At 36.5% G+C, this 15,632-nt stretch overlaps 1 protein-coding gene across 1 annotated transcript in view; it reads right to left on the bottom strand.

Moving 5' to 3' along the window:
- The window catches only part of LOC150087198 (uncharacterized), a 137,900-nt gene that overhangs the window by 102,442 nt on the left and 19,826 nt on the right, over window positions 1–15,632 (bottom strand). Inside the window, exon 4 of the mRNA XM_090372407.1 lies at window positions 9,117–9,229. Within this exon, the coding sequence (XP_090228533.1) occupies window positions 9,117–9,229 (113 nt within the window). The remainder of the gene's footprint in view (window positions 1–9,116; window positions 9,230–15,632) is intronic.

Consider the following 15,632-nt stretch of genomic DNA (forward strand, 5'->3'; position numbering starts at 1 on the left):
ACTGTTGATAATCCTGCTCAGATAGCTGACACACAGAATAAGTATTTTGTATCTACATTCACACATGAAGAATTCTGTAAGGAAGGGGTTTATTGTTAATCTCTAACAGCGAGCTAACTGATTTTGTAATAACTGATAGCAAGTGGAGGATAAATTATTGAAATTAAACATAAAAAAGGCCCTTGGGGTGGATGGAATCTATCCAGTTATATTGAAGGAGGCAGCAGGGAAGTAAGCAAACCCTTACCCATAATTATGAGAGCATCCTTAGATTCAGGAGAGGTCACCATGGACTGGAAATGTGCAAATGTATCTCCAATTCGCAAAGCGGGGGTTTAAAGGATGACACAAAAAATTATAGACCTGTTAGTTTAACTTCTGTTCCAGGGAAAATAATGGAGTCAGTGGTTAAAGAAGCGTTGCAGGATCATCTAAACAAGACTGCAGTAACAGTTCAGACATGGAATGGGTTTGTTAAAGGGAGGTCTTGTCTGACCAATTTGACTGGCTACTACAATGTGGTCACAAAGGAACTGGATGTGAAAAATAATTTTAATATCACATACAGGTCGACCATCACTAATCCGGCCAGTGGTAATCTGGTTCCACCGCTAATTTGCACATAATTTCTGCGAAAGTAATTTCAAATTTCTCAGCTTGGCGCACCGACCTGCTCCTACTGTTTTGGTGGCATTGGTTGCAGCATCAGCTGGTGGCGTGAACTCATAAACACTGGAAAGTCATTCCCACTTGTTTTTCTGCATTTATTATTAAAACCTGCTCACATTTAGCCCCAGCCATTGTTCCAATGCATAAAGGAAATGCTTCTCGTGGTTTAAAATGCAAACACCGTACATTTGAAATAACAGATAAAAGTTGAACTTCTGAAAAAACTCAACAGTGATGTGTCTGTGAAAAGTTTAACTCTGCTTAATTGTAAATTCCAGCAATTTCTCTCAGTTCCTCTTATTTTAGTAATTTTCTTTTAGCCATTCCTTTTTAGTTTTTTTTTTACAACACACTTGTACAAACTTGTAGATAAACACAACACAATATGATGGATAATACAACGTGCTGACAAACTTGTTTTCACAAAATCTCTAACAATACGGACAAACTTATTGCAACGTTTGAGAGTTTATTTTATTGCAGCGCTCATGTGCGTGCAATAAACTAATCACAAACAACCTTCATATGTATGCCATAATAGCTTCGCACGTATGGGGCCAACACAGCTTCTCAAGATTTAACCTACTGGGCCACGTCAGCCACATATATGCAACATAAAAGAATACTTTTTTTTCTTTTTTTTTTTTTTTGATATTTTAAGCTAAAAAATGACAACGCTGAAATTACAATATTTATATTAGAATTACTAATCAATTTATTTGCGAAATATTTTTTGGCAAAATTATAACCCTAAACTTGTATCCCAACACAGTTATAACACTATATATATTTTTCAGTATCGAGTATTATCTACGAGTTCCATTTATATAACTTATATAACAATAAATATACTGCTATTGTTAACTTATAACAATAAATATACTGCATCTACATTTGCTAGAAAATATGTTTTAGAGATGGAAATACGAGAAGTACAGAGATAACTGGAAACTGATTGATTTTGTGATAACTTAGAAGAAAATGGAAGAAAAATTATTCACGCATATCATTCTACCTTGCTGGATTGACCCCATCAGTACTTGAAAGTGATGGGAATCCCATAATGGGATCTATCTAATTATAATAAAAGACAAAATTAAAGGCAGAAGTAGGCCTTGGACATAATTATGAGAGCATCCTTTGATTCAGGGGAGATCCCAATGGATTGAAGACGTGCAAATGTTTCTCCTATTCGTAAAGGGCAATCAAAAAGCAAAGTGAGTATTTACAGATCTGTAAGCCAGATGTCTGTTCCAAGAAAATATAATGGATTAAGTGATTCAAGAAGTACTGCAGAATCATCTTGACAGAAATGCAGTTATGCAGCATGTATCTATTAAGGGGAACTTTGTCTGACCAATCTGATTAGCTACTATGATGCAGTAACAAAGGAACTGGATGCCAAAATAATTTTAACACCATATACTTAGATTTCAGAAAAGCTTTTGATACCGTTTCACAATAGTATTAGCATAGGCATATGATGAAAAAAGCAAGCTTATATAGCATTAGCCGAAAAAAAAAAAAAAAAAAAAAACCTTCCCATTTCACCCATCCGGTCACTCCAAATGTTTGTCTAGTTCAGCCTTAAATTTATTTAAGCTATCAACTTCCACATTAACAGATGGAAGTCTGTTCCAGCAATCAACTACCCGCTGGCTGATGGCAAATTTCCACACATCTGTTCTACAAATGTCTTTCCTCAATTTGAATTTATACCCCCTCAGGTCCTTAATCTGAGCAAGCGGAAGCATCCCATCAGCATTGAGCCTGCTCAAACCATTCAAGGCCTTATACACCTCAATCAGATCATCTCGCAGGTGCCCAGTCTCCAGCTGCTGCAACTTGCAGAACTTGAGCCTTTCTTCGTAAGTGCACCCCTTTGTTCCTCTCACCAATCTTGTTGCTCTTCTCTGTACTCATTCTAGCAACTCGGCATCCTTCCTAAAATGAGGCCTCCAGACCTGTATACAGTACTCAAGGTGTGGCTTCTTTTTTTTTTTTTTTTTTAGGAGCATTAGCAACTAAGGCCATATTACTTCAGGGATATGCGGTGGTTCAAGGTGTGGCCTGACCATTGCCTTATACAAGAGGATAATCACTCTGCTAGCAACATGAAAGACTGCTGCAGAAATTAGAGAAGTGTGGCATTAGAGCAAATACTGGATTACTAAATCATTTGTCTCTAATTGATATCAATTGATATCAATTAGAGACAAATTACTGCTATAGATAAAGGGATAGTTCAGTGGCAGAAGACAGAGGGAGTGATTATAAATGGCACAGTTCTTCTTGAACTAATGTTATTAGTGGAGTTCCTCAGGATTCAGTGCTGGGCCTCTTGCTGTTTTCAACATTTATTAATAACACTGATGAAGGCATATCAAGCTTATTGTCTAAGTGTGCAGATAATACAAAGGTTAGCAGTGTGGTTAATGGCATGAATCAAGGTGTACTACTGCAACAAGATCTATAAAAATTAGGCAGATGGGCTAAGAAGTGGCTAAAGTTTCACTGATAAATGCAAATTGCTGCATATGGGGAGCAGTAATTCAAGTAATACCATACCAATTAAGTGGTATCACATTCAAGATAAAGAAACAAAAAGACCTGGGGCAGCCAAACACAAAATTCTCTAAAGAGTGCAGATTTTATACATGGGCAGTTCATGGGGTTTTGTCAATAATACACAGAAATTTTGCTAGTAGGGATATTAAAGTATTAAGATACAGATCTAGATGCCTCATTTTAGGAAGGATGTAGATCTGTTGGAACAGGTGCAAAGAAGAGTAAGGAGTTCGGTGAGGGGAACAAAAGGATACTCTTACCAAGAGAGATTTCAGTTCTGCAAACTGCAGCTTGTGTAAACTAGGCAAGGGCAGGCTGTCCCTGGGTACCAACATCCCTTGAATGTTGATACCCAGGGATGCACTGCACCTGGGCACCAACATTCAAGGGGTGCCTGAAAACCTGAAACTTACATACACATATGAAGAAAATTTTAAAACCTGTTACTGAACTTTTGTTGATGTGTGCATAATGCTTGTCTGCTCTAAAATTTACTATATAAATTAACCCTTCAATACTCGTGCAAGGTCCAGATGGACTCCAGCTTTTTTTACATGGCTGTATGTACTTTCTTGGTCAAAAAATATCCAGAAACACTGTTCACAGCACCTTTCTAGGAAATTATGCTAAAAAATGCTAAAAAAAAGCTAGGAAATTGTGCTAAAAAAATCCTGCAGGATTTTTTTAGCATTTTCCATGAAATTTACATTTTAAAACCTATTTAAAATGTAAATAGGTTTTAAAATTTAAAACTTTACACTTAAACCTATTTGCGAAACACGATGAGAATGTATAATTGATGCCGTAAAAGTACTTAAATTCAATCTTGATAAAATATATGATGCTCTATACAGTATCTATACAGATATTTCCCATGGTGATTCTAGAAATGTAGCTAAATCATTAATAACAAAACTCAGATCTTATACATTTATTTGTTCCCTTGTAATATAGCATTATATATTATCAAAAATCAATGTTGTTAGCAAATTAATGCAAAATTTAAATGTATCAGTACCAACAATCATAAAAATGTTACATGAATTAAGTGAGTATTTTAAAGCATCTAGAAACAAGCATCTAAAGCATTTTGAAACCCAGATGATGGGTTTCAAAATACATTAAATGAAGCAATAGCTATTACTACTGAAATAGACTGTGAAACTAGATTTATAGAAGCTTCAATTATACGACCAGGAAAAAAAGAAAAGAATGTTTCTTTATGAAAGTAATTATGAAACTATAAATTTGCCTGAAGCTTCATACAAAATAAATTTTTATTATGTGATACTAGATATAACAATATTAAAAATAGAAGAAAGATTCAAGCAACTGAAGGTTCATAATAATAGTTTTAATTTTTTTTTTTTTTTTATTGGCCCTTTGTTTGTTTCCATCTCTAAATAAAGAAACCAAAATTAAACATTTTATGGACTTACAAACTAATTTGTTGGATCCTTCTTTAAAAGAAATTGATATCAATTCTATTGACTTGTGTGAAGAAACAGAAAATTTATCAATTTTTATACAGCCAAACATGGAAGCATATGATGTGTTACAGTATATTTTTTTCAAACGATCTTCTTCCTATGTTTCCTATTATTGCAATACAAGTATTTCTCACCCTTCCTGCCATGTGGAGAGCACACTTTTTCCAAATTAAAAATGGTAAAGAACTATTTATGATCAACAATGATGCAAGAAAAGTTAACAAATATGAGTCTCATTAGTATTGAAAAAGATTCTCTAGTTTCAATATTTCTGAAATTGTCAATGATTTTTCAGTAAGAAAATCAAGAAGAAACATTATTTAGTTATTTATGATATTATTGTATTATTCTTCATTATATGATTTATATGTATAAACATAATACTTTTGTATGTATACTTCTTTATTTTTTTCCAACCAATTTTTAATTTACACTTTTTATTAGTTGTGATTATGTAAATTTTGTTGTCAATAATTATAATTGTATTACTTTTGTTATTAATAATCATTATACGAATAAAAGTACAACAAAATATATAAATATTTTGGTAGGGGTGCCAAATTGTGACTGGCACCCGTGCGCTACATTTCTTAGGAATGCCTCCGAAACTAGGCACCTATGGGAAGATCCGAATGAGGTGTTTAAAGCTCTGAATGGATTGAGTAAACTAAATGTTGATAGCATCCTTACTCTGGCTCACACAACACACATATGGGACTCAGATAACACAGAAATTTAAACTGAGGAAAAATGGTGGCGAGAATAGAAATTTGCTCTCAGATAGATGGTAGTTGATTTGGAAGAAACTTCCACTTGTTGTTGTGAAAGTGTTGTGAAATTTTTAAACTTAAATTTAAAGATGAATTAGACAAATTATTTGATAATATTGACAAATGACAGATAGGTGAAATTTTTTTGGCTATTCCATCAGTTGCCAATACTAATACTAAAATTTACACCAGTGCCTATGAATATTGCAAAACAGCACCCTAAAATTACTAAAAACCAACCACAACAATGGGACCAACAAACAAAGTAAAAAAATAATAATAATTAAAACAGCAATCATTGCAACCTGACTTGTTAGAAGGCAGCAAGACAACAATGAAATCACTATTCTCTTGTGACCTTCCGAAAGGGTGGTTCACTACAGTTCAAATGTTGATGTTAAACAAATCAATGCTCACTGAAATTAACTGAAATAAGAACTAAAAACATATCAGATAAAGCCCTCAATGCAAAGCCAAACTAATAATGAAAGAAAATTATATAAAATGTAATAGTAATCATGGCATGTGATGCAAGAAAGCAAGTATATGAGCTTATGTAGCATTAGCCAAAAAAAAAAAAAAATCACACAACCATTCCCTCTAAATGTTTGTTAGTTCCTCCTTAAATTTATTTAACCTATCAATTTCCACGACAGATGGAAATTTGTTCCAGCAATTAACCACCTGCTGGCTAAAGGTAAATTTCCACACATCTATTCTACAGCTTCCTCAATTTTAATTTATGCCCCCTTAGGTTTGTAATCTGAACAAGGGGAAGAATCCCATCAGAATTCAGCATGCTCAACCCATTCAAGGCCTTACACACCTCAACCAGATCACCTCGCAGGTGCCTAGTCTCCAGCTACTGCAATTTGCAGAACTTAAGCCTCTCTTGGTAAGAGGATCCCTTCATTCCATCACCAATCTTGTTGCCCTTCTCTGCACATGCTCAAGCAAATCTACATCCTTCCTAAAATGAGGTCTCCAGACCTGTACGCAGTACTCAAGGCATGGCTTGACCATTGCCTTATACAGAGGGACAATCACCTCCTTTTCCTTGCAAAAAGTTATGTCCCATAACTTTGTGTCAGAACTTCAGGAGATGACTCCTAAGGTCATTCTGAGTGAAAATATTATATCCACACAGGTCCAATGCTAAACTAAACTATAGATATTTGAACTCAGTATTAATATTAGTAGTAGCAAATGATGCAAGAAAGCAAGCTTATACTGCACCAAAAAAAAATAATAATAAATCACTTTCCACATCACTGTCCATCTCCTCCATTCTTGAATTTATTCAAATTATTCACTTCCACAACAACACATGCAAGTTTGTTCCAACGATCAACCACCCACTGGCTGAAAGCAAACTTCCTTCCTCAATTTAAATTTATGCCCCCTCAAATATATAGTTTGAGCAAGAGGAAAGAATCCCAACATTGGGTTGCTCAATCCACTGAAATCCTTAAACACCTCAATCAGATCATCTCGCAGGTTCCTAGTCTCCAGATGCTGCAATTTGCTGAACTGAAGCCTTTCTTGGTAAGACTAACCATTTGTTTCCCTCACCAACTTCATTCCGCTTCTCTGTACCTGCTCCAGCAACTCTATCATTTCTAAAATGAGGCCTCCAGACCCGTATGTAGTACTCAACAATTTGCCCTGATCATTGCCTTAAACAATGGGATAATCACATCCTTCTCACCTGCTAGCAAAATTCCTGTATGTCACTGACAAAACCCCAATGAATGTCCTGGTAGCCTGTCTGCACTGCTCAGAGAATTTCATATCTGACTGCACAATTACCCCAGGACGTTTTGATTTTCCACCTACCCTGAGTGTAGCACCACACAGTTGGTATGTTAATCTAGAATCAGCATTAGCATTAGTAAAGGCACATGATGCAAGAAAGCAAGCTTATATAGCATCAGCCAAAAAAAAAACTTCTCATTTCACCCATCCACTCGCTCCAAATGTTTGTCTAGTTCTGCCTTGAATCTATTTAAAATCTATTTAATCTATTACTGCTACCTATATGCAGTATCTTGCATTAGTCAGTGTTAAACTTCAATTAGCATTCTCAGCCCATCTTCCTAATTTTTCTAGATCTTGTTACAGTAGCATACCTTGACTATTCATATACCTTCATCAACAACATTAATAAATACTTAATACTTAATCAAAATCATTAATTAATACTTAAGCCTCATATACCTTCATCAATATCATTAATAAATACAGAACACAAAAATGGGCCCAGCACTGAATCCTGACTCTACTAATAACATTAGTCCATGAACAGCAGTGCCCACTGACACTGCTTTTCATGTCTGTCTGTCTTCTCCCACTCAACCATTCCTTTATCCATGACAGTAACTTGTCCTTGATGCCACACTTCTCCAATTTGTACAGCAGTCTTTTTGTGTGCAACAGTATAAAAAGCTTTCCTGAAATCCAAGTATATGATATCAAAATTATTTTTTGCAACCAATTACTTTGTTACTGCATCATAGTAATCCAATCAAATTGGTCAGACAAGATTGTCCCTTAACAAATTCATGTTGAGAATGAAGTATAACTGCACTCCTGTCTAGATGGCCCAACATTCCTTTTTTTTTTTAACCAGTGATGCCATTATTTTCCCTGGAACAAAAGTTAAGCTAACAGGTTTGTAATTATTCATGTCATCCTTTGATCTCCCAATGTGAAATGGGACACATGTACACATCTCCAGTCCACAGGGACATTGCCTGAATCCAAAGATACTCTCATAATTATGGCTAAGGGTTTGCTTACCTCCTTTGCTGCCTCTCTTAATATGAGTGGACAGATATCATCCACCCCAAGTGCTTTTTTATACTTTAGCTTCAATATCCCCCTTCTCAGAAGTTGTTAATACCTTATCTCAACAGGCCTTATGAATCCAACACCTCTTATAGTCTCTGCATTAAAATTTCACTTTTCAATAAGTTAAAATGTTACCACAATGTTCATAATATTTACATGTCCCCATGGGTTGCCCACTGCAGAACCAAATTTAAGATTGTCAATTTGGTCTCTTGGGCAAAAAAAATGCCAAAATAAACAAAATTTAAAACTGAAAATAAACAATCAGAAAAACAAAACAAAAAAAAAAAAATTAAATTCCTGCTTCCATAGCTGTATACCATTTGAACATGATATACAACCACAAATGTGGTGATATATAGAGTAATGAGGCAACTATTTCAGGATTGTCTTACTTTCAAATCCATTTTCACAAAAATATTATGCAAACAAGCAGAAGGTGATACCAAATGTAAGATTCAGTTCATGTGCCTCATTGCCTTGCATATCACTGTGGTCCTGTTTACAAAAAAACAGAAATTGCATAGATAATGAGTTTATTACTATTACTTAGGTACATGGTGCAAGGAAGCCTGGGGCTTATGCTGCACCACCGAAAAAAAATTCCCGAGTTACCCTGAGCGAGAGAGAGAGAGAGAGAAGTAAAAGGGAATCACCAAGTAAGAGAAGAATGATGATATCCAGCTCAGGGCCCTGGGTGTGCCAAGCCCATACTCACTAAATGTGAGCCCCTTGGAGTTGCAAACAAAAAATAAATTAAAATACTTACAATTACTTGCTTATCCAAGTAGTAACTGTTATCCACAAAACTGACTACATGTGTCTGGGGTAACCCTAGCTGTGCATATCCATAAGTTGTTTTCCCTCGGCACAGCTGACCAGCTACAAGTTTACACATAAAATACAAATTTAAGAATTAAATATCTTATTGAAGAGCAAAAAAAAGTAAAAAAATTAACAAAATTAATGTGATTATTATAATCTAAAAAAATAAGATATAGATGGGTTGAATCATTTTTGATAGGCATCAAATTTGCTCAAGTCATGAGGTGTCATTATTTCAAGCTGTGCACAGCTTGAAATATTGACACCTTAACCTTTCTAGACATACTTTTTACAAATTTCTGGTAGGTGTCAGCAGCATTCAACTCTATTACTCCTGCAATTCAGTTGCCTGTCAGATCCAATTTGAAAGGCAGTTTCAACCATAGCTTATCAGAACTGCAAACCATCCCACAGCTTTTCAAATGGAGTTGAGGTACAAACTTGGAGCTGGTCAGAATTTTCAATGTCATTTTCCACAAACCAGTTCCATGTGACGATTGCTGGTACTGACTAGGACAATTTCTGTAGTACTGCCACTGTAATTGTCCAAAACATCCAAGTAGAGTCAAATGCTTTGCTGAAATCTAAATAAACATGTCGTAAATGTTGTGGTTTCAGGCACTACTACCAATGTACCAAATCAAAACCAACTAAAAGAGCCCCATACCCTGGGCTTGATTTACATACACTGATGAGCCAAAACATTATGACCACCTACCTAATATGATGTTGGTCCTCCATGTGCAACCAACAGCTTGTATCTGGTGAGTCATGGATGCTACAAGATTTCTAAATGCATCTTGTGATATCTGGTACCAACACGTAACCAGCAGATCCTATAACTACTGTAAGGCCCATGGTTGAGACGCCACAGATCGGAGTTGCTGTTCCAACACAAACCGGGCGCCTCCGTAGCCAGGTGGGAAGGAGCAGCAGTGCGTAGCACACGCTTCTTGATTAGACCGGGGTTCGAGCCCGTCACCACCAAATACGGAGGATGCGGAAAGGTCATTCAGGGAATGACCACCGCATATCCCGGAGCAATATGGCCTTAGTTGCTAATGCTCCTAAAAACCAAATAACAACAACAACGTAGCCAACACAAACCACAGATGCTTGACGGGATTGATGTCTAGGTAATTTGAAGGCCAGGGCAATACCTGGAAGTCTTCCTCATGTTCCACGAACCAGTCTCAAACAATCTAGGCGGTGTGGCATGGCACATTATCCTGCTGAAAGACGACACTGCCAGAGGGGAAGACCGTTGCCATGAAAGGATGTACCCAGTCAGCAATGATGTTTAGGTAGGTGGTAGACATCAGAGTGCCCAGCACATGGATGACTGCACCTGGGGTATCCCAGCAGAACATTTCCCAAAGCATGACACCACTGCCACCGGTTTCTTTTCGTCACACAGTGCATCCAGGCGCCATCACTTCCCCAGGTAAACGATGCATATGTACCCAACCGTCCACATGGTGCAACAGGAAACATTGATTCATCGGACCAGACGACCTTCTTCCAATCACTCAAGGTCCAGTTTCGATGCTAGTGTATGTGAGCATCGAAACTGGACCTTGAGTGATTGGAAATGAAACTGGACAAGTGATTGGAAGATTGAGCATTGTAGGCACTGTCGCTGGTGAACTATGGTTATCATGGGCACTTGGAGCAACTTGCAGCTATGCAGCCCCATTTTCAGCAGGGTTCGATATACTGTGTGTTGTGACACATTACTCCCATCACTAGCATTCCAATTACCAGCGAGTTGCACCACAGTCGCCCTTCTGTTGCCCCGTACCATCCGAGAGAGCTTTCGCTCACCTCGAGCATCAATGAGCCGCAGTCGTCCAACACCTCACCAGCAGTTCGTGGGTTTTTCCTCCTTGGACCACTTTCGGTAGGTACTAACCACGGCTGACTGTGAGCATCCCACCAGCCATGCCGTTTCAAATATGCTCTGACCCAGTCATCTGGCCATTACAATTTGGCCTTTGTCAAACTCGCATAAGTCAAAGTCAGCTGCCTTTCCCATCTGAAGAACAAGACTAACACTGATTAACGGAGCGCAGTATCAGGTGTTTTTATACTCCTCTGATTTTCACTATTCCTCTGATTTTCACTTATTAGAATTACCGTTTAATCAGAGCCGGCACAAGGGTTTCATGCGCCCTAGGTGAGACTTGAAATTTGCACCCCAGTTGTATTCTGTACCATCCATCTGCCTATCTATCCATCCATCACCCTGCCTACCAACAAGCTTACCTATTCCCACCCATTCATCTGTCCATCAATTCATCTACAATATTATTCCTTCTTCCCTACCTTTTCTATTAAATTTTCGGAAGCTTTTAATTAAATTTCAAAGCGATGCACAGACAAAGTGACCCCGAATGTCATAAAACCATAAAGTGGATTATGTTGAAAATCAATCTTTTTTTAAAAATATATTCTTAATATTTGATAAAACATTTATATAATGTTATTTCTTTGTTTAGAAAATATTATTACCTTATTTAATTTAAATAATTATTTTTTTTAACCACTAAAAAATTACATTTTGTTGGAATGAACCCCTAGGATCTTTGCATCCTAGGCGACTGCCTAGGTTTGTCTAATGGACAGGCTGGCATTTAATAGAATCAAAATTTAGTTTATGCAAACGTGATCGCATTAACCAGCACTTACTGTAATCATTTTATAGCACCAGCATTAAAAAAAAAAGAAGCTTCCTCATTCAGATTACTCATGCTTTGAATTATTGATGTTCAGATTTTTAATGCTCTACTTTTATTAAAAGCTGCTATAGTCACAAAAATCTGCACTTATCTCATCCATGCAAAGGTACACCAAAACAACATATTTAACAAAGTATTCTCATGTGCCATCAAACCCCCATATCAACAACAACAACAACAACAACAACAAAGTATTCACTCATTTAATGAGTTGCCACTGTTCTGCAACCAAGCCAAAATTAACTCCAATAATGTACTATGCCTGTAACCCTTCAATGCATGAAAATACCACTGAACATTCATCATCACACTTGGTTTAATGGCTAATTGCAACCAACTACACCAACAACATGAGATCACAAAATTACTTTATTTCTTGCACCATACTGACATGTTGTACTTGTGTATAGGCATGGATAATATTGCTTTATTATCCATGCCTACATTATAGCAGATTATAGCAGAGTACCAAGTAATTAAATAATTTATAATTATATAGTAACTTCACTTGACTATTAAAAAAAAAAAAAAAAAAAAAAATGGTGGCTTCATAAACCTGCAAACTGCCAACAAAGCTACCACTGATATTTCTCATAACTTTATTCTTTTACATATCCTATCATTTTTACTCACCTGAAATTACGGGACTGCTTATTATCTACATGTGAGCAGCTGGCAGTCAGTTGAATAAAATCATGCCGCCTCTGTGAGCAAATCCTAGCCAATGGCTGTGATAGGTAAAATTAGTATCAGCAAATAATGCATAAAAGTAAGCTTTTAAACAGCACATCAGCCAAAAAAAAAAAAAAAAAGGAAAAAAAAAAATTACCTAACTCATCTTCCCATCCAGTCTAATAATTTGTCTTATTCTTCCTTAAATTATTTGCACTACTCACTTCTACAATACCAGATGGCACTTTGTGCCAACAATCAGTTACTTCCTAACTGAACAAAAACTACTGCACATCAATCCTACAGTCATCCATTTTCAATTTAATGTAGTCAACATTTTTAATGTGTGTCCATGAAAGGGTAGCAATGCCATCAGGATTTAATTACTCGATAAATTTAAGGCCTTAAACACTTCAATCAGGTTTTTTTTTTTTATAAAAATCCCTAACATAAAAGAACCTACAGCACTTAGTACTGTACATGGGTTGAAGGTCGAGAAGACAAAAGAAGACACTTGTTGACATTAGACTTGAACTTTTGCAGATTGCAATTTTCAGGAAATACATGTGAAGGGAGGTTGTTCCAAAAAAAAAAAAAAAAAAAAACAGAAGTCGAGGGAATAAATGAGGAAGAAGAAAAGTTGTTCTGCGAGTTTGAAGTTGGACAGTAGAAGGATGCTGACTGGTTTCAGCATGGCTTCACGCTGTTTTGGAAGAGGGAAAGGAAGAATTATAGAAGCCAATTCAGAAGACCAGTGCCCATGAAAGTAGCTACAGGAAAGGCATGCAGCAAAAACAAAATGTCCCTGAGAGAAAGAGTGGAGAGACTTTGTAAGAGATGGGTAACTGATTAACCTAACTGTACTCTTCTGAATGAAGTCTAGAAGCCTGAGAGAAGTTATGAGGGCACTGCCATAATCCATGGAATTTGTGATTTGTACAGAGTGAGTACCTGTTCAGAAGAAAAGTAATGCCAAAAATGAAAGAGAAAACCCAGTTTTTTAGATGCAGATGAAATAATATTTGTGATGTGCTTATGCCAACAGAGAGAGAGAGAGAGATTAGAATTCAGGGTAATCCCTAAAAGAGATATGTGATATTGTCTAGAAATCTGTCTAGAAAGCAAAGATAAGCACAGAAGCATAGGAATGCTTATTGTTCGATATAAGACAAGACTGAGTTTTAGAAGGATTGAAATTAACCAAATTATCTTTGACCCACTGGAAAATTACCTGGAGATCAGAATTTAAGGAATTGGTAGTGGATATTGAAGAAGTTAAAGCTGTTTGTGCAGGGCAAGGTTTCTCAAACTAGAAGGTAGAAAGCAATCAGCTATTGTCAGCAAAACTATGGATAGGAATGAAAGAAGGTAATTAATATTACCTTCTTTCATTGAACCATTCGCAGGTGCCATAGTTCATGTTGCGGACCTGCTGGGGAGTATGCATAAATATATAGATTGTCGGATAACCTGCAACCATTATTGCTGATGAAGGTGGCCACTGCTGCCGAAAGCTCCTGTTAGTATTTTTTTAGTGATTTTAAACATCTTTTTAGCGCTTTTAATTTTTATATTTTATTGCATTTTATTCTTGTTATATACCATCTTATTTTATTTTTATTTTATTTTATTTTAATATACAGTTTATACTGTCAGTACGTTATTTTATTTTTTTTTTTGTTTAATAAAGGCATTTTATCGAATTGAGTCAGTGTTTTAGTCACATCATAGATGAATCATAGAGTTCCCGACTCCAGAGGCCTCTTCAACAAAGCCAAACACATTTATTGAAAACCAAAGTCTATATAAATGATGAGATTTTAAGGTGGGGTGTGGAATAAAGGATTTCATTCCTACAAGAATAATTTCACTGACTCAATCTGAGCAGACATTGACATCAGATGATTTAAAACAGCAATCCAACCAAGGAAAAGAGGAGTAGAAATCTCACAGATCATCTCATTTTGCATTCTTATAATGTCAAACAACACAAAGCTGAGAATGGACATGAGATAAAGGTCCCACTGGAGAACAGACCATTGCCAAATTGTGATCAGCAGTGACTAGAGAACCAATCACCTTGACCATGTACTTGGAAGGATTGTTTGAGATAAAAAGATCACAAGTTTTGGCTGTGGGTTTTTGGACTGTTTGGTATTCTGGTAAGTAAATGAACAATCTGTGCAAGGTCATTAGTAACTGCAACAGTTTCAGCATATCAACTAGTGGGGTCCATGTGACTAGAAAGCAGAAGCCAACTGGAGTTGTGGACATTAAAAACCACCAAGAAAAACTACCTCAATGTTAGGAAATGGACTGGATAAAGTCAATTTCAAGGAAAGGAGGTCAATGAGTTCCAAGTGATTAGTTGAGGCTGAAAGATGATAGAGGCAAGAGATAAATTTGACAGAATTGGGCAGAGAGTTTACAAGCCAGAAAAGATCGAAAAGATGAGCTTCCAAACTAAGTCTCTGACAGGGAACATAAGAACAGACATATGCACAATTACCACCTTTGAAGCAAACGGAATTGTACAGTGATTAATTAGGACATTGAGGTGTCCTCACAAGTGCCTAGTTTCCAAATACCGCAATTTTCAGAACCAAAGTCTGTTGTAGTAAGAGTATGCCTATGTGTTCTTAAATAATCTGGTTGCTCTTCTCTGCACCCATTCCCATACCTGTATGCATTATTCAATATGTTGTCTAACCACTGCCTTATGCATAACCTCTCCTTGTCCTTGCTGACAAATTTCTTGTCTCCACTACTCAGAAAACTTAATATCAGACTACACAATTACCCCTATCTCACCAACTTGAGTGCGATACTACCTGTTATGTTATTCTGAGATTACTGCTGCCCATATATAGTACCTTGCATTTATCAATGTAAACCTCAGCTGCCACTTATCAACCCTTCAGCCTATTTACTTTGTCTAATTTATAGTTCTTGCTGCAGTAGTATGCTCTTGATTCCTGTCATTGACCATCCTGCCAACCTTCACGTGTAAACTTACATAATAAGCTTGATGTGCCTTCATCAATATCATT

The sequence above is a fragment of the Mastigoproctus giganteus genome, chromosome 4 (genome assembly GCF_048544385.1).
Source record: "Mastigoproctus giganteus isolate SK-2022 chromosome 4, ASM4854438v1, whole genome shotgun sequence".
NCBI lineage: Eukaryota > Metazoa > Arthropoda > Arachnida > Uropygi > Thelyphonidae > Mastigoproctus > Mastigoproctus giganteus.